This window comes from Pieris brassicae, chromosome 1 (assembly GCF_905147105.1).
Source record: "Pieris brassicae chromosome 1, ilPieBrab1.1, whole genome shotgun sequence".
Classification (NCBI taxonomy): Eukaryota; Metazoa; Arthropoda; class Insecta; order Lepidoptera; family Pieridae; genus Pieris; species Pieris brassicae.
Window position 1 is genome coordinate 1935171 of NC_059665.1, and position 27968 is coordinate 1963138.

Here is a 27968-nt window from a genome sequence, read left to right on the forward strand (position 1 = left end):
ATCTTCGCTGTAATCGACAAGCTGGCAGAGCAATTTCCTCATTAAAAAAATCTGTTCTAAAATAAACTCTTAAGAACTTCCAAAACTCTTTTTAAAATCTATCGGGAAATGTAGGACTATTGTGTCTGCTACGTGAGCTCCAATCTCTTTCTCTTTTGTGCTCTGTTGGTAAGTGCTCCGGTAACTTCACAGTCAGGAGTAAGTTAAGTTTAAAATAGTGGCGACTAAGCGTAAAGTATTGCTTTTACCTACGTGAAAAACGTATTGAATTTTGACCTTGAATATCGAAGATCTGGTAAAAAACATACACAGAGTCATTCATTAACATACTAACTTTACTAAACCTATTTAATAAATATTCCAATTACAGTTTATTAAAATTGATCGAAAGTAATAAAAGTATTTTCTACACTTGCTATGAAAGCTATAAACTAATTACATACTATAAACTATAAACTGACTATAGACTAAAAGCTATAAACAACACATTTGCTGTGTTGCTTCGCTTATTAGATTATTGAAGATAACTAAACGATGCCTTTGATTACTTTAATAGATACTGGATTTCGCTGTCTGTTCGACTGTAGATTTCAATTATCGAATTCACTTGCGTACTTACCTCACCCGAAAGCTGAGGTGAGTTGAGTAAAGAGAGTTGAGTTGAGTTTGAGCTAAATTTCGAACGAATGTAGTAGCAAAAATACTACTTGCACCTTATTATTTATTAACATTTTAGTATCTGGAATAATGATGATTTTCTCGAATATTTCGAGTCGAAGACAATTGGTTTCACTCGTCATATCATATATATTAATAGTTTAAGTAATGAATATGTTCATGTAGCTTATTTTGATTTGCGCTTCAAGCATGATCGGACTGTTTGTGTTGCTGACGCTGCTAGCTTTGTCTATGATATGTCTATGGAATAAAGCTTATAAACGACATGAGAATTTTCCACCAGGTAAGTTATTTTTAAATTTAATTATTCAATTTAAAAAAAAATATTTATGTAATATAAATTGTTATATAAATAAAAAATCCATTTTTACAGTTATTTTTCTCTTACAGAGACATTGTATTATATGATTTATAAGTGGAATAAATTTGACGATTATTAACAATTATTATTTTTAGTTTGGCGATCTTTTATAGGCGATCTGGACACATACTATGAATCATTTTTCAAACCGTAAATTCATTAGATTCGTTGACTAACCATATTTATGATATAATTACAAAATAATTCAATGTTTCATATCCATAGCTATTAAGGTATATTTTATAACCGATATTTTCAAATTTCACTACAAAGATTGTTAGAAAATATTACAAGTACTTAGTACATTTCTCATAATTAGTAATTTTATAAAAAAACAGAGTTTCTTAAGCGGTCAAGTATATCCAATAATATAAATGATACATTATTAATTAGTGTGTTGTGATTATTTAGATAAGGGCATCTTTGTTATAATTAGACGACATTACAATGTTTAATGAACTGATTTAAATAAAACTGTCTATAGAATGATTACGGAAAAAGTTAATTTTGTTTATTTTCCTTATGAGAACTTAAAAGGTTAATATATCTCGTATAGATTCTGTGGTTGTTGCTAACGTTTTCATTTATTTAAAAATCGTACAAAGTCGCGATTGAAACCGTCGCTTTTGGAATTAGCAGCCCGGAATTGAAAATATTGTGAATAATTACTCAGCTGGTATCTTTTCAATCATATTTGCAAATCATAATTGTATTATCAAATTAAATCGCAGTACCAGGGATAAGATTCAGTGCACGCGAGTTCATTTAAACTAAAATAGATTATTTCTAAGATTTCTTGTTTGTCTTATGATTTTAGGACCTCCAAGTCTGCCGATCTACGGCGCCTATTGGATTATTGCCGCAAGAGCCTTCAACAACCTTGCTCTGGCCACAATACGATTAGCTAAAGATTACAATACGAAATTGGTGGGTCTCTATTTAGGGTATATTCCTCAAGTTCTGGTCAATGACTCTACGTTGATCAAAGAAGTACTCATTAGGGAAGAGTTCGATGGACGATTGGATACAATCATCTCTAGAGCAAGAGGTTTCTGGAAAAAATTAGGTAAGTTACAAAAAGACGTGTTACTGTCGAAAATACTATTTAGAAAGATTATTTTGTTTATAACGATTATATTATATTATCATATTGATTGGCTTGAAGCTATATCGCAAAACATATTATATGAAACGACTATACGACTATATTATTACAATCGAAAAACAATGTTCAAGTCGATGAGTACATTTCTTCAAATTCACTTTTATTCAATTGCTTATATTTTTAATAAACTGTACATATTTATCAAAAGTCAGATACACTTTATATATTATGTTATAATGTCTAGCGACAACCTTTAAGCATTTAATAAAACCAATGGGGATGAAAACTTTTTTTTTCTCCGTATAAATTTAACGCTTGAGTACATGAAACTGAAATTAGCCAGGCGCTCTCATCTGTAATAACGCATTGACTTTTAGTGACTAGAAACCCTATGTTGCAGGTAACGATTTCCGGTCGTATTTACGAGAGATTGTTACTGAATAAAACAATTGCAATTATTAAATAATTAGGTTATATTACACAATATACCTTCAATCATAATTAATAAAATATTTTTAGGTATACATATTGCCATTGTCGATACCTTAATATATGAAATATATGAATACCTTTTTACTCAATTGCAAAACTAAAATTTTATTTCAAGAAAAAAATTTAAAATCGGGTGTTTGTTTGTTTTCTGCATATTGCTATTAAGTATAATTGTCTAACTGTATTCTGTAACAACAATAGCAATACTTTTGTAATAATTTTGTATGCACATAGGACATAAGTGTATCCAAAAATCTAAAAAAATAAATTATTAAATAGATAGTATACCACGGTACTAGCTATCGATGACCTTAATTATTAATGCAATTAATTAATACATATCAATAAGATTTAAAAGTAAGAAGTATTAACATGGACAGATAGTGAATTTGTGGGGCTCTGGACTATTACGGGGAATTCCCCCGTAATAGACACCCAAAAAAGTACACCGATCGAAAACAAGCGACGGGGAATCCCCGTTTCGTTCAATAGAATCGCATCGCTCATGGGTTGATTGATGAAGGGATTCCAAACTTAAGTAGGAATTTTTGTAAATTTTCGCCTATTGTTTTCAGTGGTGACTGGGGGCCCTAGACTGCAGCCCAAAAAGCCCCTGAGTATTAAGAATATACATAGCACTAAATAACCTGCATCATGAGAAAATCCCACATACACACCTTCACGTACAATCTTTACTTTCACACCATCACACAACAGTCGTATTAAGTATTACCTACTTAGTTAATATTTAATATTTTTTCCTTTCTATGTTTAGTTTTTTTAGAACACGAAATCTTGGGTTAAAGGTGGGCTATAAACAACATTCAATAGCTCTACATTAAGAATTAGGCGATGTTTAATCATTTTTATCTCGGCGTTTGACGCGCCTCTCTAACCTCGACTAGATTTCTGCCTGTCCATCAACAGACGCAATTCATAACATGATAATTGTTTAAACAAAGCTAGAGAATATGTACATAATATAATAATAAATAAACTTATTATTTATAAGAATAATTGCACAGTTCTTGTGCACTACTCGGTTTGAACAAACCGAATTTTTCTCGCCGTAGCCAAGTCGTCCTGGAAAAATCTTCAAAAAACTAAAAAGACCGTTCCAAACGTTCCGCAATTTTATCTATTCCGTATAAAAAAACATTTCAATCTATTTAGAAGCTTAATGCGTTAATAATGTAAATAACAGTTATCAATTTAGTTCAGTGTCAATAACCGCCATTTGCCGCATTAGCAACACGACGATATGATATAATTAATAGTCGTAGATTTCATTTTTCATTGGACTTCCAGATAATATTCTCGTAGTAACAAAAATAGACTTATTCGCAGCAAAACAAACATTTCATTAACTTTTTAAACATTTATGTATGTAAGTATCATTCAACCTGTGGTCGTTCGACGCGACGCTCACTGTTCACAGTTAATATTTGAAAAATTGAAATAAAATCGTTAACCGATTTTTAAAATTATTATCTTTTATTATTAATAGGCAATATTTAGTTTACAAATTAGCTCTTATTACATCAATTATTGCACCAAAAATGACAGCACCAAAAATGACAGCACCAAAAATGACTCCACCAAAAACAATATTATTTAGATAAGCTTTTTATAGGGATGGTTGACGCACGTGTCAGTGAGATTTTAGTTTTTTTTCCGGTGTTTCTGTGATTTTCCAAAACTAAAATAGTTGTTATTGTTCTATCTTCACAAAACTAACCCTATTGGTGCTGGTAAAATATAAAATTTTTAACTTATATAGTCGCTGCAGTTTGAGTAAAATGGATCCTGACCCCGAACCTTTTCTACGTCTCGCAAACGACAAGGTGAGGAGAGAAATATGCCTTCCTTTAAAAAAACAATTACGGATCCCACTCAGGCGAACCCGTCTGTTCAACACCTATATGTCCACCCCTCCTTTTCCGATGGCCCTCGATCGTACTCTAATGATGATAAAGGTCCATTCATTGTCCAAGTTTCCCGGGAAGTAGAGGACCCAACTTCTGGAGCCTCGTTACGTGCTATTACATTCGGTCAGTTTATGCATAAGCACAAAATTAGTTCTGTCATACACGGTGGTGTAAAAAATGTAGGCCGTAATAAAATTACCGTTGAGTTCTCTTCTGCTGAAGCTGCCAACAACTTTCTGGCTAACCCGATTCTCGCTATGTGCAAGTTTAAAACTATTATCCCTTCTTATAACATAACCAGAATGGGGTTGGTCAAAGGTGTACCGGTGGACTGGTCAATGGACGAACTCGTTGATTCATTAGAGCTTCCTCCTGGATGTGGTGAGGTGTTAAAGTCAAGGCGACTGAACCGAAAATCAGTTACTGAGGGTGTCACCACCTGGGTGCCTACCCAATCTGTTGTCCTTACCTTCAGGGGACAAATGCTCCCTTCTAAGATTTACTCTTACCACACTTCCCTCCCTGTCGAAACCTACAAACTTCCAACCATACAGTGCCTGAACTGCTGCCATTTTGGTCATATCAAATCGGTCTGCCGATCTAAGCCCAGATGTTACAGGTGTGCTCAGCCCTATACAGGTGATACGTGCGAAGTCACCTTAGAAACATCCACATGTCTACATTGCTCAGCTAAACATTTTGCTTCTGACAAGGGCTGTCCAGAATTTACTCGACAGCAATCCATAAAAATGGTGATGTCCCAGAACAATATCTCATACATTGAAGCAGCAAATCAGTTTCCACCTGTCCGACGTTCATATGCTGAGATAACAAAAGAAATGTTTACCCCTCCTGTCTATTCTCTAAGATCTCCTCAAACAGCCCAAACTCCTACCAAAACTTCCTATCGCCAAACAATCTATCGCTCCTCTCGTCCCCAAGCTTCTCTAGCAAAGGGGTACGATAGAATAGCTCACCAGACTATTGTTGGTGAGTGCTCCTCATCTCTCCCAAATGGTTGTGCTCTCAACAATAATGGTGACACCCTTCCCTCTCAGGGCAAAATGTTAGAATTTATTTCTGAATTCCTTCTCAGTATTGTCGCCCCATGTAGCGAAATTCCCCTACCGCCCAACGTTGCCAAAAACCTATCCCAACTCTTTAAATTATTACAAAACGGACCCAATAACCCTAATTCAATGGAATAGTAAAAGCTTACGTTCAAGAAAACACGAATTGATCTCCCTCATAAACCTCCATAAACCCACAATTGTTGCCATCTCGGAGACATGGCTGAGACCTGGTTACCGATTTCGGGTACCTGGTTTCTCCTGTCTGAGGGATGACAGGAATGATGGGTATGCGGGCAGTGCTGTCTTTGTACGGCATTCCCTCCCTTTCTCCCAAATTCCTCTTCCTACCCATAGCGAACAAATTAATGCTGTTGCTGTTCGTACCTTAGATATTTCTTTTGTATCTTTGTATATTCCTCACCCTTCTCTTCTTCCCGAGATACAATCAATTTTATCATCCCTTCCCAGCCCTATCATAGCCATGGGTGACTTTAATACCCATTACACTATGTGGGGATGCCACGCTAGTGATAGGTTTGCTCCACTGCTGATTGACTTACTCGACGTTGTCAATCTCTGTATCCTCAATGATGGCTCCCCAACTCGCAGGGTATACCCTAATCAGAATCCCAAATCTGCAGTGGATCTCACCCTCTGCTCCCCTAACCTGGCCTCGCAACTAACTTGGAACGCCCTTGAGTCCACCTATGGCAGTGATCATTTTCCCATACTTATTACATTAAACAACAAATCCTTTCCCCCTCTCTTACCACAACCCCCTTTTGAAATATAAACTCAAAAAAGCAAACTGGAAAGAGTATGCCCAATCCGTTGATTGTATGGTAGACTCTCTGCCGGATTTGGAACGTGAAGAAAATGTCTTGTCTTGCTATGATCTATTTTTAAATTCTCTCAAATCTTCGGCCGATTATCAGATCCCCAAAAAGCACTCTCCTAAAAATCTGCTGCTTTCCTCTCCCTGGTGGGATGATGAATGCAGCGATTTGTTTGGTAAGAGCAGGGCTGCAGAGAAATCTTACTCAGCTTGTATGTCTCAGGAGAACTTTAATAATTATCAGAGGCTTGATGCTAAAATTAAAAGGTTAGTATCGAAAAAAAAAAGATCTTGTTGGATACAATTTTGTGCATCCCTTAACCCTCGCTCTCCATCCACTATTGTGTGGTCAAATGTGAGGAGATTCCGTCGTTCCCTGAACCATGTTGATGCTTCTTCAAATAACCCTTCTGACTGGATTAACAACTTTGCAGACAAATTTGCTCCACCTTTCGTTTCCTATGTGGACTCATTTCTGAGTTCTATGCCAGACCCAGCTTCCCATGAAATGGATGCTCCCTTTTCTTTCTCTGAGCTTCAAATCGCTCTTCATGGTCTCAAAGATTCGACTCCAGGGGAAGATGGCGTTCCATATTCCTTCCTGGCTAGACTAAATGACAAAGCTAAACTTTACTAACTTAAAATAATAAACAAAAAATTTGAAACTGGTATTATACCGGCATCTTGGACATCTCAAAAAGCCCCTACTGAAAAATCCCTTCAGATTCAAATTCATATCGACCCATAGCTTTGTCATCTACTTTAGCTAAAGTAACAGAACACCTTCTTAAAAACCGACTGGAATGGTTAATGGAAAGTAGAAATATTCTCCCCTCCTCCCAATTTGGGTTCCGGAGGGGTTTGAGTACCACAGACAGCCTCAGTATACTGACAACAGACATTCGCCTAGCCTTTACAAAAAGAGAGTACCTTGTGGGTGTGTTTCTTGATATTGCTTCTGCATATGACAATGTCCTACTTCCGGCGCTCAGGCAGAAAATGCTTAAGCTGAGTGTACCTTCGAGGATGGTTCATCTCATATGTAATCTGCTATTTTGCAGATCTATTCTGATAAAGCATCAGAATACCTCTCTTCCCCCCAGACTAGTCTGGAAAGGTCTCCATCAAGGCTCAGTTCTCAGCCCTCTTCTCTATAGCATTTATACCCACGACCTCGAACTGTCTGTCACCAGTTTTTGTAATATCTTACAATATGCTGATGATATTGGCCTCTATAACAGCTCAGGCAGTATAGGGGAAGTATCCTGTCGTATCAATTCTGCTTTGCATTATCTAGGCCAGTGGTTGTCTGACCACGGCTTGTCCCTGTCAGCTGGCAAATCTCAGGCAGTGGTTTTTACAAGGAAGAGATACATTCCTACTCTACTCATTTCATTTGAAAATCAAGCAATCAACCTGACAGATAAAGTAAAATTTTTAGGTATTTATTTAGACAATCGGCTGAACGGAATTGCCCACTCTGAACACATAATAAAAAAATGTGAAAAAGGTATTAACGTACTAAGAGCAGTAGCGGGGGTTTGGTGGGGTGCTCACCCCTATTCTTTAAAGTTATTGTATAATGCCTTAGTACGTAGTCATATGGATTACTGTATGTTTGTTCTGGATCTCTTTAACAAATCAGCTGCTGGAAAATTAAACAAAATTCAGTATAGGTGCCTAAGAATCATTCTAGGTGCAATGAAATCCTCCCCTACTAATGCTTTGCAGGTTGAGTGTGTTGATCCTCCTCTACACATCCGCTGGCAGTATTTATGTGACCGCTTTGTTAGCAAGATGTTATAGATATCATCCCACCCTCTTTGGCATCGATTAACCCGACTATCACATGCTCCTTGCACCCGCAACTCCTCTTCCTATCTGCTCGATAGTTATCTAAAGTACACCAGCCTCCCTAACCCCATGATATCTTTTCCAACAAATCCCCTATATTCTACTCCTTATAAAGCCCTGGTATAGAAACCTCCCATCATCACAGACCTTGGTCTGATCAAAGGAGCCCCAGATACCAACATCAAATTACAAAGCTATATTAATCAAAATTGGTCAAATCATCTTCTTATTTACACTGACGCATCAAAGCTGTCTCCAGATGGCTGTGTTGGTGCTGCCTGTTGGGTTCCTCGGTATAGAATTATCCTGAAATTTAAATGTCCTCCCGAGTTTTCAGTGTTCACAGGAGAGGCCACAGCTCTATTGGAAGCAATCCTATTTGCACACTCTCATAACATACAACAGACAGCTATTTTGACAGACTCTTTAAGTTGTTTAATGTCCATTAAAGAGAACCCATTTCGTAGCAAATCATGTTTTTCTATTATACTAAAAATCAGAGAGACTCTGCTCTCTTGTAATCAAAAAGGATTGTCTATCATACTAGTTTGGATTCCTAGCCACTCAGGTATCCCAGGAAACGAGACTGCTGATTCATGTGCCAAAGCAGCTGTTGAGTCAGGTTCTCTAGATCATTTTAAAAATTCAGCTCAGGATCTTTGTTCTCTTGCAAAGATATATCTGGACAGAACGTGGAAGACATTTTGGAATGACTCCAAATCGGTTAAGGGTAAGTTTTATGCTTCCATCCAACCAAACATACCAAGACAACCCTGGTTTTGTTATTATCAAAATGCAAATCGCTGGATTACATCTACAATCTCGCGTCTGCGTCTTGGACATGCTTGCACCCCTGTTCATCTAGCCAAGCTCCGGATTAGGGATCACTCTATGTGTGAGTGTGTCTTGGATGAAGGCACTGTATCTCACATACTATTTAATTGTCCCAAACTAACTTATCCTCTTTATGACATTCTTCCCCCTAAAGTCCCCCGTCCTTTAAGTGTTAAATGTTTGTTAATGTTTGTGTTTAGTCCATATTGTAGATTTTTATGTAAATATATAGAAAGCAATAGAATTAAAGTGTAATATATAAAAATTCTTCATAAATAGTAAACAGTATTTAATAATGCTTTTACTCATATTTGTGTTGTCTGTGCTGTCTCAAAACTAACAATCCAATTTCAACTATTTTTTTATACATATTCAAAATTAGCTTAATTATTTTTTTTACCGATCAATCTCCTTCGTGTCTTCTCCATCTACACGACACTGGCGAAGTACCTTGTGCCCAGTTGGCATAAATAAAAGCCATAACAAGAGGAAAAAAAATATTATTTAGTTTTCAATTAAGCTCTTATTGCATAACTTATATTATGCCTGCATTATTATACTTAGCAATCGAACAACGACCATATAAATTTTGCTAAGTAAAACGGATGCTGATTAATGAGGCTTCTTAAAATTGTTAGTCACACTTTATATAATATAATATAAGATGCAATGACTAACTTCAAGTCTAATAATACCAATGGGAATAAGAACTTCTTTTCTTTGTATAAATTTTACGCTTGCATACATAATAATGAAATTAGCCAGGCGCTCTCTTCTGTAATAACGCATTGCGCAGTCATTGTCAATAGACAAGTAGTTTATATTGTCAAAATAATAATCCGAAACAATAGCGCATTTCACTCATCCCAGAAAATCATGTTAAACTATTCCTTGATAGACATGCGTAGAGTTGTGGGGTCACTCTGCATCTTCTAACGTATTTACCATGGAGAGTGTTCAGAGCAGTTTTTTTAGATTAATACCTGCAGCTGAGTTTCATCATCGAACGTCGCGGCAGAATACGAAATTCCACCCGCATCACCTCGACGTCCTCCGTTCCACGACTGAGCGTTTTTTAAGGCAGTTTCTGTCGCGCACCACCGCGATGTGGAGCTAGCTGCCCACTGGAATATTTCCGAAATTCAAATTAGGGTCCTTCAAGAAAAGAGCATACCAATTCTTAAAGATTGTCAACGCACTTGCGAGCCCTCTCGCATTAAGAGTATCATGGGCGGCGGTATCACTTAACATCAGGTGAGCCTCCTGCCCGTTTTCCCCGTTCTATATAAAAAAATCATGTTCAAATTTTAAATATCCAAAATTTGTGCCTATTTTGTGTAGTTATTTATTACTTCATAATATGTATCAATAAAATAGTAAATGCGAATTCATTACATTATTGATATAATTCCGTGCTTCTCAGCAATCGTGGGCAACGACAGTGAGTCATTTATGAATCATGTGGTAGTTAATCTTAAATTAAATTGTGAAAAGCAATTATTTCCAGGTATCTTCTTCACTGATGGCTTCTTCTGGCATACACAGAGAAGATTCTCACTCCGTTACATGCGTGATTGGGGCTTCGGGCGCCGATGTAAAGCTCTTGAAGATACCATTATTCATGACACCAAGGAGATGATAGAAATGGTACTGAATGGAACTACGACTGATGAAGAAAAGGTAATAGTGCACATTTAAGGAAAATAAAACCTTAATTAAAGCTTTATTTTATAACCATTTATTTTTACCAAAGCCATTTAGGAACTTCCGGCACTATAAATTTTATGTTATGCCCAAGATTGGGGTTTACTACTTCGATATTCGCACAGCACGCTCTTAATAATGCAAGATTAAGATGCAAATCGAGAGTATTAACTTTGTTGATTGGTATAAAGCGGCGGGGTTTTAATTAAATTATTTTTTGTTACGTGACTGTGGGTAATTATTGGGTAAATTGCTTCGATTGAAAGAGGACATTACAATTTTCTTGGAAGTACGCTTACTGCCTGACACGCGTCGATTTGAGTTTTGTTGGTATCCATGCACCCTATTGTTTACATCCGGAATTCGTTTCAAGGCTAACACTGTTCCGAGCTGTCCATTAACAATATAAACCACTATATAATATATAATAGGTGGGCTGAGTTCGTAGGCTGACATAACTGGCGCTACAAGTATTAAATTAATATGATTTTTAGTTAGCTCTAACCTACAAAAGACATTTCACAACTGTCGTACTATTCGTTAGTGTGATATAGTATTTTGAGTGAAGGAACTTTTTTTTTATAAAAAAAGGGATTACAAGGAATTTTGTGTCTGAATAATAATAATAATTTATTGCAAGAATACGGTACAAAACTGTTATGGTGGTACAATCGTAACTTCGCATATTCTGCCACACATAATGGCGTGCAAATTTGTGTTAAAAGGAATTTTACATTTTACGCTATGTGTCATATCAATTAGTGAATTCTTTTATTATTGGCAGTGGAAAAATATCACATTATTCAATTATATTATGACGTTATCAAATTGTGTAATATTAATTATAATGTTTCGTGAAAATGATAATTTATAGAATAATTTTTTTTTTCAATATGTACACTACCTACTACCATTAAGTAGATTTAAAAAACGGAAGATCTTTTAATGTTTTCAGTATATTATTACAAACCTTGATTGCACAGCTAATTTCTCCCCAAGTCATTTTGAGCTTCTTAAACAAAGATACGCAACTAACAAAATAGTTTGCTCCTCAAATTTCTCTAATACATTTCTTGAATTGTTTTCGTTTCTAAGTTTTATTAATGTAAGAAAATAAAAAAAATACTTTTATAATTTAAGGTGAGCTTGGCTTCTGGCACATTGTTTGTTTTATTTTAGTAGGCAGTGAGGTAAAATACTCATACAGTAAAAATGTGTGTGTGTACTAGTGTAAACTCGTAAGAAATGAAACTTCTTTATGACCTTATTTTTCGATAAATGATCTACGAATCTCTTCGAACCAACCGTGGTAGTAGGAAACTTGACGCGTAAACGAAAGATGTGACGGTAATTTTTTTCCAACGCCTATAAAGTAGTTTCACTTCAATAAGTTGTATATTTAATTTGGTGATTGATATGTTTTATTATCGATATTATTTGCTTCTACGTCTGAAAAAGAATAATGTCAAGTGTATTTGTTTTAATTACTTTTGCAAGATGCTCTAGTTTTGTTTTTTGCGCAAATTATGTGTTCTGCATTAGTAAGCTGTTGGGATTTATGTATATTTTTTAAATAGATGAGTTTTTATTATATGCAGATTTATTTAGATTTTTACTGTGCTTGTTTAAATGATTTTAGGTATAAGGATCTTTTCTTGTACAACAGTTTTTGATAGGTTTCAAACCAAGGTATTTATATTATTAAGATTCGAAAACGAAAATTGTTAAATAATTTTATAGTGTCATGGAAGTTGTCGAATTCTTCATTTGTTGTGATATGTCTCAGAAGGTGAGGCTTGATAGACTCCAAATAAATGTATTAGTGTTTTCTCTATTAACTTGTCATCTTTATATAAACCAGTAATTTTCGTTTTCTTCGAGTGTAAAAGACAGCGATTGTGATGTCTCATGGTCTGAAAGTGTCAAGTAGTGGAGAGCCGACTGTGTGTCATTTACGTTGCTTGATATTAAGCCTAAGCAGGAGTTTTTTCGTGTTTCGCTATCGCTTTACATGATTTTGTTAATTATTATTTTGAATAATAGAGATAAATTCGCGGGAACTTATTATTTCTTAAAATATCTATGTTCCAGTCTCCACTTTATATTAGGTCTGCTGCTTTATTGCTGACAATAGACATCAGCCGTAATAGTCTGGCCAGATTTGAGAAAATTGCAATGAACAATACCGGCACTAGTCCACCAAACGCTTACAAGTAACTTTTTGGGGTTAATGTTCGCTTGGGGCAGGATTTGGCTGGGTGGACTATGTTTTTCCCCCATGGAAAAATAATTTATGAAATGACAACAAGAAATAATCTAAAAAACTGTGGAGATGCCGTGTGATGCGGCTGAGCAGGAAGCTGGAGTGGCAATGGCGGGCGATCATTTTGTTTTGCCAGCGCCCCCCGGTGATATTATGTTGGAGTGCCCTGAGATGTCGGATTCTTCCACATACTCAGGTGTTGTAGCAAGGGAGTCTTTTACAGGTTCATCGCGGTTTTGGAGCTCCCGGAAGCGTTTCAGAGAAGTCGCTGACACCGATTCAGATATCGCAAGAGAGGCGTCTTCAAAGATAACGTGGCGTAAAGGCAGAGGTCGGCCATCCACTAAGGGCGAGAATGTGGATTCGGTTGCTACTAACAAGTCTGCCAAGTTAAAAGAATCAAGAGCTGAGAAAAAGGCTCGAGAGGAAGAAGAGCTTTTAGCATTGGAAATTCAAGCTCGAGAAACACGATGCCCTTTATCTTCTGTCTTGGTGTCGGAACAGGGCGAGGATATGTCATTGGATTTAGTAAAGAGGATTGAGGCTAGCCTGGGAGTTGTTGAAAAGGTTGCCACAAAATCGTCCAATATCAAAGGACAATGGGTCCATATGGCAAAAAATGCCATCCGCATGTCCGGAAGGATATTGGGGTACTTGCTCAACGTTCAGTTTCTGAGGAAACTCGATCTCTGCGTGTAGACAACGAGCGCCTTAAAAAGCAAATTGAGATACTCCAGCAGGATATGACGGATCTTCGGAAACATATTGGAGTTAATTCAAAGGAGGCATTGCTTACTCCTTCTCTCCTCAAGGAATTTGAGGCGAATCTGATGCGCCGTATCGGGGATAGATTAAATGCGCGGATTGAGAGTCTTGAGCCTAGGCTTAATCCTGCACCTGTATTAAGGCCTTCTCTAGCTGCGGACCGATGCAAGATCGTTAGGCCGCCTAGATTTGAGCCAGATCAATCCCAGAATAATAGGCAGGTGAATAGCAGAGGCTTGGTGCAAGCAGCATCTACTGATTTGCCCCAAGTACCATCCTCTATTTCAAAAAAGAAGAAAAATAAAAGAATTGCAGGAGATGAAATAATGGCCATTGAAAAGGTATCTGCTATTGCTCAGCCCTCGCCTCTGCAATTGGCTTCCAACCTTTCTAAAGAGCATTGGTTGATTGTTGGGAAAGGAAAGAAAAGAAAAAAAAGAAAAGGGAAAGGTCGGGTGCTGTGTTAGCTCAACTAATAGTAACAGGTTTTCAGGCACCAGTTAAAAAGCCAAGACTGCGTACGCCTCGTACAGCTGCTGTTGTTGTAACTGTTCCGGCGGAAATTCTGAAAAAAGGCGTAACATATGCGGAGGCTATTAAAGAAGCGAAAGGACAGATTAGGCTAGAGGAGTTGGGAATTGAAGCAGTTAGATTTAGACGTGCCGCAACTGGTGCTGCCATTAATTATACAAGTCACTGGTGAAGGTGGAGAAAGCAGATGTTCTGGCTAAAAAAATAAGGGAGTGCTATGGTACGAAGGGTATCCTTGTGTCGAGACCTGTTAAATCTGTTGAAGTAAGAGTATCAAGCTTAGACGATTCTGTTACTGCTGACGAAGTAAAATACGCTGTGTATAAGAAAGGGGAGTGCTCATCCGATCATGTTAGAGTTGGTGAAGTTCGTCAAGATAAGACGGGTCTCTTTGCGGTGTGGGTGAAATGCCCGGTGGAAGCTGCAAAGAAACTGTCTGAAGGTCGTCTGCTTGTAGGCTGGTCTTCAGCTAGGGTGACGGTGCTGCAACATTGAGAACTAAGGTGCTTCCGCTGTTTGCAAGCTGGTCATTTTGCAGCTCGTTGTACGGCGGAAATAGACCGTAGTAAATCTTGTTACCGGTGTGGCCAGCCAGGTCATCGTGCGTCTGTTTGTTCATCCAAACCGCAATGTCCTCTGTGTATTGCGGCAGGTAAAACAGCGGATCATCGACTGGGGGGGAAAGCTTGTACTGCTCCCAGTCAAAAATTGCCTACTGAAACCTTCGTGTTATTCAACCACCATAGAGAACCATCTTTGTGCAGTGACATAATGGAGACCCAAGAAATTGTAATAAGTTAGTATGGATTTACGTTTTATTCAATCTAAGCTGAACCACTGTGCCACTTCCACAAGACCTTTTAATTCAGAGTTTGACACAGTGGATCGTTTATATAGGGATGGTTTCAGAACCATACATGGTTCCAGATAAAAACAACTGGGTCGGGGACCGTGATGGTCTTGTTGCGATTTTTATAAATGATGTCAACTTGCTGTCAGTTGATTCAACAATGCAGGGTAGAGGTTGTGTTGCTTTAAAAATTGGAAGAATTGCAGCTGTCGGTGCTTATTTTTCCCCTAATAAAACGCTTGCTTAATTTGAAACGTTTTTGTCCGAACTGGGCTGTCTTATTTCATGGTGTCGACCGCTCGATCTTATTGTCGCTGGAGACTTCAATGCTAAATCTACAGTGTGGGGGTCTCCAGTAACTGATGAACGTGGTGACGCTTTGTTGGATTGGCTAGCTGCTCAAAATTTGGTGTCTCTGAATCGCGGTAATGTTCAGACTTGCGTACGTGTGAATGGTGGCTCTATTGTGGACGTTACTTTTTCAAGTCCTGCACTTGCAAGTTATGTTTATAGATGGAGGGTGTTGTCAGATGTTGAAACTTTATCAGACCACAAGTACATTCGCTTTGACATCAATGATTCTTCTGTAAGTATTCCGGGTTCTGCTCCATCTGAGATAGGTCCTAGATGGTCCCGAAAAAATCTAGACAAAGATGCGCTTTTCGAGGTATCGTTAGTAGAAGCTTGGAATCCCAAACCTTCAAATATTACAATTGATTCTGAGGTGGAATGGTTTAGGAACTCACTCACTCGTATCAGTGACGTTGCTATGCCCCGGATCGGTCCCATCTCACCTAAGCAAAGCGTCTATTGGTGGTCATCCGAACTAGCCCAACTACGAGCGGAGTGTGTTAAGGCACGTCACCGGTACACGCGTTTTAGAAGAAGGCATCTCAGTTACCGTGATCAGGACGAAGAGTCAAGTTTATATTCTTCTTATCAAGCAGTAAAAAGGGCTCTTCGGATGGAAATAGCTGAAGCAAAGGATAGGGCATGGAAGGAGCTCCTGAACTCCTTGGATCGTGATATGTGGGGGCGACCATATAATATTGTCATGAGTAAACTCCGTCCCTGGAGGCCGCCGCTAACATCCACAATGGAGCCAACGTTTCTTGAGATGGTTGTTACATGGCTGTTTCCTTGTGATTCTATTCCTTTTATTAATGTCGACTTTGATCGTTCAGAGGATATTCCTGAGGTGTCAGAGGGTGAGTTAGGGGCAGGTATTTTTAAAATTCAAAACAAAAGAACCGCTCCTGGTCCTGATGGATTGCATGGAACGGTTGTGGCGCAATCTCTTAATAATGGTATATCTATGGTTTAACAGATTTCGAGATCTCCTTTCTGATCTTTTGAGGAACGGCATATTCCCTAGTAGCTGGAAAGTCGGTCAATTGCTTCTTCTTAGGAAGTTCAAGAAACCGGTAGATTCACCTTCGGCGTATCGACCTATTGTTTTACTTCCTGAGGTGGGAAAACTGTTTGAGCGAATAATTGTCTCGCGCCTCGGGGTGGGGTTGTATTGGCGGTTTCGCTAGATATTGCGAATGCATTCAATACTATTCCCTGGAGAGCGATTATGGACGGTCTCTTTTATCATGGTGTGCCTGTTTACTTACGACATGTAGTAGGAGCTTATCTCTCTGAACGATCGATCATATATCCAAGTCGGGAAGGTTGGAGATGTTATCAGGTTCGATGTGGAGTTCCCCAAGGGTCGATTCTTGGGCCCCTTTTGTGGAACATTGGATTTGATGCAGTCCTTCGAGGTAGTCTGATGCCAGGAGTAGGCTTAATATGTTATGCTGACGATACCCTTGTGACGGCCAAGGGATGTAATTATCAAGAGGCGAGTTTGTTAGCTGCTGCTGGAGTAGAACAAGTAGTGACTCGTATAAGGCGACTTGGTCTTCGAGTGGCTTTACAAAAATCTGAAGTCATTTGTTTTGCTAGGAGGTCTCCACCTAGAGGCGCTGAAATAATTGTAGATGGCGTTCATATGGCAGTAAAGTCGACTTTGAAATACCTCGGGTTGGTTCTCGATGCCCGTTGGACTTTCAAAGCTCATTTTGTAGCCCTGGCACCCAAGCTTGAGTCAACTGCAATGGCTTTGGGTCGTATAATGCCAAATATCGGTGGGCCAGGCGAGGGCTGTAGGCTTCTTTATGCTGGTGTAGTACGTGCGAAAGCTCTTTATGGTTGTCCGATATGGGCGGATAAGTTGACATTTTACAACAAAGGTATACTGAGGCGGTCACAGCGTAAAGTTGCCATTAGAATTGCGAGGGCATACCGTAGTATCCTGTGATGCAGTATGTGTCATAGCCGCCACTCCACTTTGGCACTTGGAAGCTCTGGCTTTGGGAGACATTTTTTGGAGAAAAGCTGAAGCCAGGAGTGGTGGTTTTGACCCACCTCTGGAGGTAGTCAAGGTGTGGAAGGAGGAGTATCGCCGCCTAATTTTGCAAGAATGGAGGGAAGAGTTAAGTGAATGTCGGTTTGGTTTACATACCCTCGATCTTATTCGTCCCTTTTTGAAACACTGGGTGGACCGAAGGTGGGGATCGCTTTCCTATCGGCTCGTGCAGGTTCTCTCTGGCCATGGATGCTTCGGAAGTTATCTGTATCGAATCGTTGGAAGAGAGGCGACACCCGCCTGTCATCATTGTGACTGTATAGATGATACGGTGAGGCATACAGTGGAGGAGTGTCCGGCTTGGGACTACTTTCGCTCGGTGCTTGCTGATAGCATTGATGGCAATCTGTCGCTTCCACTAATTATTCAAAGAATGGTGGAAGCTGACAATGACGGTCCTTGGAATGCCTTCAAGGCTTTTTGTGAGGCCGTCATGAGTCAGAAAGAGAATACGGAGCATCAGCGTGAAAATGATTCAGATGCTCCGCCAGTAAGGAAACGACGACCGGGGCAGCGACGCCGTGTTTTCGCACGTCTGCCCTAAGTTAAGATTTGGAAGATTTGTGTGTGAGAGGAGTCATGTGGCATTGTGGCATTCGCGTTGGGCGGGGGTAAGGATAGGGCTCAGCTGTTACCTGCCGTCGCCCTTTGGCGAGCTGAAGTCATCCGTCAGGTTTTAGTGGGTAGGGTTTATTAAGTCTGAGTCCCACATAATCCCTGCTGGTGTAAAATACCGTAGAGATATGCGTTAAAGCATTTCCTGACGAAAAAAAAATTGGCTGGCTGGCCAGGATCCAACCATTGCGCTGAGCGCTTCCGATTATCGTAAAGAATCCATTTTTCATCACAGGTAATGATTCGGTTTAAAATACCTTCATTATTGTGCCGGTTCAGTAATGTAACGCAGCAGTCGACGCGCGTTTGCCGGTTTGCTTCAGTCAATTCGTGAGGTACCCACATTTCAAACTTTTTATCTTCCCAATTTGCTTCAAGTGAATTAACAGTTTTATCACTAACACCGCAGTCTGCAGCTAACTCGGACGTGGTTTGCAATGGATCCGCTTCCACCATAGCCTTCAATACTTCATTATCAACTTGGGTCCGTCCACGGGGCTTGTTCTGCAGGTCGAAATTTCCAGAACGAAAACGAACTGTGTTTTCTTTTGCAACATGACCGCCATACACATCATTCACCCTTCGAGTCGTTTCCGTAGCACTAGTGCCACGGCGGAACTCATACTCGTAAATAATGCGATACTTTAAGTTTTCCATTTTGTAAAATGAGTGACGCAAACAGAAAAAAACAGAGGAAAAAAACAAATGAATGACGGTCATCGAAACACAAATACATGAGTAAATAGCTGTACAAATTTGAATTTGGAATTCCTTACCAAAGAGGAGAACATCGTGATTAAAGTTCCAATTTCATATGTAAGGACCTAATATTATTCTCTCTCGGACTCTGCACCGGGAAAACCAACCGTTGAGAATTGGTTTGCTAAGTTTAAACGACACCCCATGAGCACAGAGGACGATGCACGCAGTGGATGCCGCAAAGAAGCTGTCACCGACAAAAACTCCACAAAATAATTTTGAAAAAAAAAACCAAAAAAGTTGATTAAGGTACCTGAGACCCTAAAGATTGTCACTCTCTCACCTCACTGTTGGAAATTCTAAATTAATATTTGTTCAAAGTGGTACGTGCGCGATTTTCGACCAAAACCAACAAGGAATCAATAGTTCTGGACAGGATAGCTGTTTAATCGTAATAAATAAAAAATCTTCGTCATTTCACACCGGAGTCCAATCGACAGTCCATGTTTTGAGAACTAGCAGATATTAAAATAGGTATAAGAGGTCGTAAAGTATATTTCAAATCACTTTAGTTATAATAAACGCAAATGAAATTACAAAGCTAGCCATTAACGTACGTCTATTTCGGTACAGTACGGTAAAATATAGCATATTGAACTTTCGATGAATTATTTATTGTAATTGATTATGTATACAGTAATGAGTATGAATAACATATTCTTTTTATTACATAAAACATAGTACCTTATTTAATTTTCTTATTACTATTTTTATATATTAGTTGCAGGGGATTATGAGAATCCACAAAGTTCTCGTGGGGCCTCCACAAATAAGTTAATAATTTCCTTTATGGCATAACTGAAAAATAAATTAATATAAACAAGGTTTTTGTTGTACATGAGAGTTATAACCGAATAAATTTTCATTCTTATTATTATATATCTATACTAATATTGTTTTGTATGTATGTTTGTAATGTTTTCACACAAAAACTAGTGGGCCGATTACAAAATTCTTTCACCATTAGATAGATGCATCTTCACTGACTGATTTAGGCTATATTACAATACGGTCCAATCCAAAAACTATTGATGATCGAAAAAAAATTTTTTTTTCACTATTATCGAACGTAACGTATCTACAAAAATGATGTTTTAAAAATGTATTAGATTTATATTCGTTGTGAAGTAAAAACTGTATATTGATTAGATTATGAGTGTATCTAATAATATGAAAAGATATTATTAAAGACTAAGAAAACTAAGTAAAATAATATAATATTTTATGATGTCAAAAATATGTCTATAGTCCGACTTAGTAGTAGTCCGACTTTTAAGGCCGGCAACGCACTCGCGAGCCCTCTGGCATTGAGAGTGTCCATGGGCGGCGGTATCACTTAACATCAGGTGAGCCTCCTGCCCGTTTGCCCCCTATTTTATAAAAAAAAAATAGTAGACTTTACTACCTTGAGATCGGTATCTATTCGAGTAAAACCGCGGGGCATTGCTTGTAGATTTTATATCAAAAGTGTGTGTGTGTCTATACGTAGTATTGCTTATACAAAGTTTTGTAGGACTTTAAACGTATGTAAAACAATAAAAAATAGACTACTAAGTTTCTGTTTTTAACAGTTTCGTTTCACGTTTCAGAAATTCGTCAACGGAGATCTCATATACCTACCTCACTTCTTCGACGTTCCGTTCGTGAATGGATTGTTACAAGTATTTGCTCAAAAGACCTTTGCCCGTAAAGAATATGCACGGATATGGGGTTTGGGAAAGTCCGCTTTAAAGTTCCAGAGAAGCATAAATGATCTGGGTGGAGCGCTGGCAATAACGCCCTGGATTAAAAATGTCTTTCCAAACATCAGTGGCTATAATGATTTGACTAACGGAACAAAAGACATAGCCGACTTCTACGGAGTAAGAAACGTATATATATATTATAGACGAACGATATTCCTGCTAATGGTTAAAGAATTTATACATATATAAGTACTCTTTATAAGTATATAATTATAGATGTATATTAACAGGCTTCCTGGCTTCTGAGGCTTCGACGTCGAAGTAGTTTTTTTATTCCCCTGAAAGTTTAATCTAAAGTTATTTAGAAATACATACATTATCCTTACAGACTATGCCAATACGATAATGACGAGAAACATTAAATAATTAAAATATAATAAAATATGTACAATTAAACACATAATTTACACAATATCGCTACTGTGAAAGAAAGACAGAGGTACAAAGAACCTAGTTACTTGGGTAGTATACTTGGGTTGCTACAACTACACCCATCAGTACTACTACTCTCAGTACGTGGTAGTCCAACTGTAAGTCCCGTCTGGTTTCCAATTAATTGTACCACACCATCCACCACAATTGTACCACCGCAAATTCGGCCCCACATGGAATACTGTTCTCACCTCTGGGCGGGAGCTCCCCAGTACCAGCTCCTTCCACTAGACCGTATTCAACGAAGAGCGGTTCGAATCGTCGACGACCAATCACTTTCCGTGCGGCTTGATCCCTTGGCGTTGCGTAGAGATGTTGGGTCCCTCTGCATCTTCTACCGCATTTACCATGGGGAGTGTTCAGAAGAGTTGTTCGGTCTAATACCCGCAGCTGAGTTTCATTATCGGACGTCAAGGCAAAATACAAAATACCATCCGTATCACCTCGACGTCCGTAGTTCCACAACTGAGCGTTTTCTAAAGCATTTTTGCCACGCACCACCACTATGTGGAACCAGCTGCCCACTGAAGTATTTCCGAACCAATTTGACTTAGGGTCCTTCAAGAAAAGAGCGTACCAATTCTTGAAAGGCCAGCAACGCACTTGCGAGCCTTCTGGCAATGTGAGTGTCCAAAGTGTCCAAAAAATTCCTAAGACAAATAATTTTCGGTACATTAAAGGATAGTAGGGATAGATGCCATACAGTATGTTATAAAGTTATCGTGCAAATTTATTCTGTATGAGCTCCAATGGAAGGCAATATTTAGCTTCTTGCAGAGCCCAAATAGACGAGTTACACTACAACATACTTCTAACCAGAGCGATGTAGCCTGAGATGGCTTTAATATTAGTGAACGTTGTTGCCCTTCGAAGCACAAATCCCATTCTTGCGTATGCTTTCTTGTAAATGTCCACTACGGAAATTACGTATTTCTAATGATGCCACATTTCTACCACTTCCTCAAGGTTTCTTCAAGATCTCAAGATCATAGGGTACCGTTTGCGAAGCACTGGAAACTGACTTGCTGAAAGAAAACAAATTTTCAACCGGATTAAAGCTATTTGTGTTGTTATAAACATATAATTATTTACATAATTTTAAATTTAAATCTTTTCCAACGTTTCGCGTGCTTTACAGCGTGCGTGGTCACGGTGACTGAACACAAAACGTGTTGAATGTCAAAAGTATCACGTGTCAGAAAAAAAATAATTTAAAATTATGTAAATAATTATCAGTTTATAATAATACGAATAGCTATAATCCAGTTACAAAAATTGTTTTCTTTCAATGTGTAAAAGCTATGTAAACCAAATACAATACTGACTTGCTATTGTCGTAGTTTGATTGTCAACTGTCAAATCGCCAGCCACTTTGCTCATTAACGCCGGTTTCTTGGCCTCTTTTTTACTGAGATGTGTGTGGGTAGCGGTCGGCTACCCTTTTTTGATATTATTACAAACTTCGGCATATGCTAACTTATCTTCTTTTTGTTTTGTATTTATGCCAACACTTTTGGAAGCACAACACGCACAGGTATATTCACACTCGTGATGAGATACTGCGATGTTCTGCCCCCATTTTTCTTGAAGATCGAGATATTGTATTTTGAGTTTCTTTAACTGCGTTTGTGTCTCGAACGTATTAAATTCTTGATTCCAAATATGTAGTATTTTGTAAACTGAATATATTTTAACTGTCTTTGTCACACAGATGTCACATCAGCGGACATTTGAGAGAACTACCTACTTAGGAATTCCATACAAAAAAGTCGCGTTCTCCAATCGCGCAGTATGCCTAAGAATTGGCGCAGTTGTGTAGTGGTTACTTTCCTGATCACTACTAATTATAACTCTTTTGACTTTTGTTCAAATAAAACCGCCCTTTCAGGAGCTTATAAAAGAGGCTATAGAAACGTATGAAGACAACCACGAACGCCACTTTTTTGATGCTTATATAAAGAAAATGAAACAGGAAACTGACGAAAATCAGCGTACTACATACTCAGGTAATGAAGCAAGCTATTTTATTTCTTTAAAAACATTGCATTTATTACTTCCTAGCTTAGCCACAACTAACTTTTAACAAATAATAATACTTACCTACTCTTAAAATGTAGTCAGTCAAAAGGTTTGAAGGTTTTTAATTTTGAAATTTGTTCAAACTTTTATCAGGTTATGTGCGTAAACACGCAAATTAATCAATATTTTGTTTGTTATCGTCAAACTGTTTTCTGGACTTTACAAAATTTATTTATTTCCCATTTTTACAGTAACTTAATGGACTAATACAATAGAAAATTTTTAATATAAAAATTAAACTAAAAACAATATAAACAAAACTAAAACTTTACCTTACTTATTAAAGAATATTTTATTTCTTATGGGGCCAAAATCTTAGAGTTACACTCCAATAATTTAAACCTCCTGTAATTTTAGCCGAGCAACTGCAATTAATTTGCACAGACTACACATTCCCTACTGCGAGTGCGACGGAAATGACGCTTACGTTGCTGCTGGAGAGGATGCTACTTCAACCGGAAATCCAAGATAAGATTCACGAAGAACTTGACACTGTGGTGGGGAGAGATCGAATGCCTACTTTGGATGATAGACAGAAGTTAGTAGAGAAAATGTTATCATTCATATTGATACGACAAATTAAGGCGTTTCGGTCAGCGGAAAGTTGGGTCGTGGCGTGGAGAGGTTTACTGTGAGACTGAGTACAGAGCTCGTATATTTTACGAGAAATATTTTCGGAATAATAATATATAAATGCACCAATGTTTTAACATAGTTTTAGAGGTCAGACACATTTCGTAATGCGATTATCATGCACAAAATTATGTGTTTCTCTTTTAATTATTTGGCAAGTGTATCTAACAACATAGTTTATCTATTAATACTTCATTAATAATTTCAAATCATGAATATCTTCGAGGTTATACTTTATCTAATTAAATGTTGATAATATGGCCTTGTTTAAGCCTATTAAAATCAATAATATTTGCAACAAAATTCATTATCATGCATGCCCTTTTAGACATTTGCAAGTCATGTCATGAGCCATGTCTCACATACGAAAAAAGTCCATTGCAGAAGCAAAAAAACTTTTTTATCGGAATCCTGCGACCTCAGAGATCAGAGTCGCTAAAGCCACTAAGCCAACACGGCTAGTTGTCTCAATTGTTACTGCTACTAAATTCTGAAATAATTTGAACAGCGAGCAGGGTTATTTGAAGTTTGATAAAAGCACGAAAATACTTTCGCTTTTGAAAAGTATTCCTTTATTTATCTATATAGATCATCACCTTCATCATTGCCTACACAGCACCTTGTGGACTTTAGCCTCTGGTACACTTCGCCTTCGCAATCTACCCAATGCTTCCCGCGTCCAACATCGAACCCTTATTATTTCGAGGTCCATGACAACTCCATATTTTGACTTGATTAATATTACATAAAAACCGTTAAGTATCGGTTAAAATAAACTTTATACTTATTATAAAACTTTCAGTTTGCCGTTCACAGAGGCTTGCATTCGTGAGATGTTAAGATTCGAGACACTTGTGCCGTTAGGCGTACCTCATCGCGCGATGAAGGACACAACACTTGGAGGTTACAATATTCCTGAGGTAAGATTATATACAAAGTAAGTACCTATATTATTATTAATAAGATTATTCTGACAAAGAAACCTAAACAAAACAATGTGACTGTGTGACCTTGAACTCCGTTACTTCGGGCAATGGTACGAGGACCCATGCATGTTTGTTTCCTTATACAAATCGGATCGTGTATTAAATGCATTTCTTATTCAAAACCATGCCAGTCATATCATTGATGACATCAACGCTCCCGAGGTCATTGTCTTCCCTGCAGGTAATAGAAACACAACACTAAACTTGTGTGTTTGTCTTCGAAACGTAACGAATATATTGCAGTGTTCCAAATCCAGCCTCTTAAGAGCGTTGTATTCGTAAACAAATTTAAAAAAGTCATTCTAAATTCATCGATACCGTGTGTAAATCAGGGGGTAGCAAGTATGATTTAGGCAAAACAATTGTTGTGGATTAGATTTGAATAATAATGTATGACGTAAAAAGGCATAATACACATGTTAGGTCATCTCTAGGCACAAAACCTGTTGTGAAAAAAAATATTAAAAAGAATCAGGGGAAAATATTAATAAAAATTAAAGGAGATAATATGCAGGGCACCTCGGTGGCAGTGAATCTAGTAACTCTCCATATGGATGAGAAGATCTGGGGTGATCCGCAAAACTTCAGGCCTGAGCGGTTCATTGTTGATGGAAAGCTTCAAGTTAACCTGGACAAGTCCTTGCCTTTTGGAGCTGGTATTTTTTTAAATTATTTAACATATTATTAGAGGTACTTATTTATATCAAGTATGTTTCAGGTAAGAGACTGATTTGCTATTGATTGCATATACACTAATAAATCATAGTACTTATACTAAAAAGCCGGCAACGCAATTGCGAGCCTTCTGGCAATGTGTCCATAGGTATCCTAGCGTCCTGCCCGTCTGCCTCCTATTACATTAAAAAACGTATTAAATGGTTATATTTCTCGCTTACTACGTTTTTTAAATTTCCGTTTTTAATTTCTAAAATATTTCTTAGATTGATACGTGTAAATGAGACCAATAGGTATTGTTAGTGCCACGAGATAAATACATACAATACACTATTCATTCTAACAAACATATCTATGTAGAATAAACAGGTTAAGCAATTATGAACCACATTGCAGACATGACACGTAATGACTCATAACTGGAGCCATTGATAAGAATAGTCTAAGTAAACATTGAATAGTAATTAGCTCGGACATCTTCCTTTATTTGGAGTAAACGAAGTCTAAAGTAGAAAACGAGGTCTTGAGTAGCTCTTTTTTTATTTGGATCCAGAAGTAGAAATACCAGAATGACAAAATACACTCGGAAACCGAATAATACTATAGATAGTTTTTTAGTATTCTTATATACTTGTCGTAGGAGTTCTAGAAATAATAGTTCAATATTGTCGCTATAAACACAGAAGGGTATAAAATCGATGTCATAAATGTTAATGTATGTCTGACTTAATGAAGGTTAATATTAAATCATAAATATTTACTATAATAATAGGTTAAAAATAAATAGCCAAGGCCGCAGTATTGGAATAGAGATCTCTCGACATGCGCATTTTAAGACGCGGGCTTAGGGTGAATATAAAGATTGTGAGGAAACCTTAGACCCAAAAAGTCAACGGCGTGTCAGGCTTATAAGAATGATCACCTACCTGCCTGTAAGAAAGAATTAAGAAACGAAACAAAAACCTAAGATCAAGTCTAAGCCTGATACTATCAACCTGATGTCTCAAAGATAATATTATGCCGTCCGGGGATGAAAGAAAGTTCGCGTTACAATCTCGAACATCTGTATATGTTTTCATATATGGTAAAATTCAGTAGAGCACGCACGCAACACACAGACTCAGGGCCGAAACTGCTGACTAGAAACTAGACTATATAAAACGTAACAAAATAATATTACCATCATTTGTTTTGAATTTGCATAAAATATTGATGGAGGATGTATTTATATCGTCATTTAAATATAGGAGCATTGACCCAGTCATGTTTATTTTATCGAATTTTATATTTTTAGGTCCATTAAATAAATAAAGATTCCGAAACAATATTCGAAAATGGACACGATAAAATGTTCAAATAAAGTTCAAAAAAAATCTTAACGTTTTTGATGTAATTTGATTACATTGTGATTTATTGTTCACGCTCCGTCTAAATCTAAATTTATTTTTGGACTTGGGACTAGGGTAAAATTTAACGACATGTGCCTCACGTAGCCTTAATTTTTTTCGATATAAAACGTGAGTCTACTGCCTGCCCAAATCTCTTCAGATGTCTCTCATAAATATCAATTACAGGACGCAGACTTTGTGCTGGAGAGACCTACGCTCGTCACAGCATGTTTCTGATATTCGCGGCCTTTATGCAAGCTTTCCAGGTGTCCACAGCTGACGGCAAGCCTTTAACCCAACCCGCGAAGAGGATACAGGGTATTATAACCACGATTCCAGAGTTCTGGGTTCGGGTTACGCCAAGAATAGGTTAAACTGCAAATTTGCAGCTATTTAATAAAAGCAAATGTACGAGTAAGATTCTATCATGACTTTGTTTAAGTAATAATTAAAAATATTATTTGAAATTATCTAAAATAGTAATAGAAAGTAGTTAAGATCATGTTTCTGAAGTACAGACGAGCATACGTATTTTACGATGGCTTGAATTAAGTTCGGTGGCGGTTGTTGTAAGTATTTGTTAATAATTAGAAGCGATAGCAAAATCTGATATATATTTAATGAAACACTTTGTTTGAAGCTGGCTAACAACTTTAATGGTTTTTTTTATTAATTTATAACACTCTACTCCCCTGCCATATTGTCCAGGGACTTTTTATACCACATTTTTTCCAAAAATAAAAACAAGATACATTTATTTAATTTTACTAGTTCACGAATGTCAGGCTACGCGTCGCGAAATGCGCCGCGGCTGCATCGGTGATATTTTTATTTACAATCTTCATGGGCGAGCCGGGGCGCAATTTCGCGCGAGACCCCGGTTTCGGTTTTGTTTGCCTCCTTTAAATATTGAATATTTTTTTCGCAGAACCGTTCCAGGCACGCTTTACTAACATGTCCTGTAGGC

The 27968-nt window shown here is 37.7% G+C and overlaps 1 protein-coding gene across 2 annotated transcripts; it reads left to right on the forward strand.

Moving 5' to 3' along the window:
• Window positions 1-624: 624 nt before the first annotated feature.
• On the forward strand, window positions 625-27968 carry LOC123710693 (probable cytochrome P450 304a1). Of its 2 annotated transcripts, none has more exons than XM_045662781.1 (10): window positions 625-636; window positions 867-961; window positions 1857-2105; window positions 10668-10840; window positions 20653-20925; window positions 23129-23246; window positions 23677-23857; window positions 24755-24872; window positions 25453-25594; window positions 27188-27635. In XM_045662781.1, the coding sequence occupies exons 2-10, from the start codon at window positions 868-870 to the stop codon at window positions 27373-27375; spliced, it is 1536 nt and encodes a 511-aa protein (XP_045518737.1). In that variant the 5' UTR covers window positions 625-636; window position 867; the 3' UTR covers window positions 27376-27635. The 2 variants fall into 2 exon arrangements, with proteins under 2 accessions (XP_045518737.1, XP_045518746.1); XM_045662790.1 differs by lacking the exon at window positions 625-636 and adding an exon at window positions 27930-27968 and having other exon boundaries at window positions 737-961; window positions 27188-27409.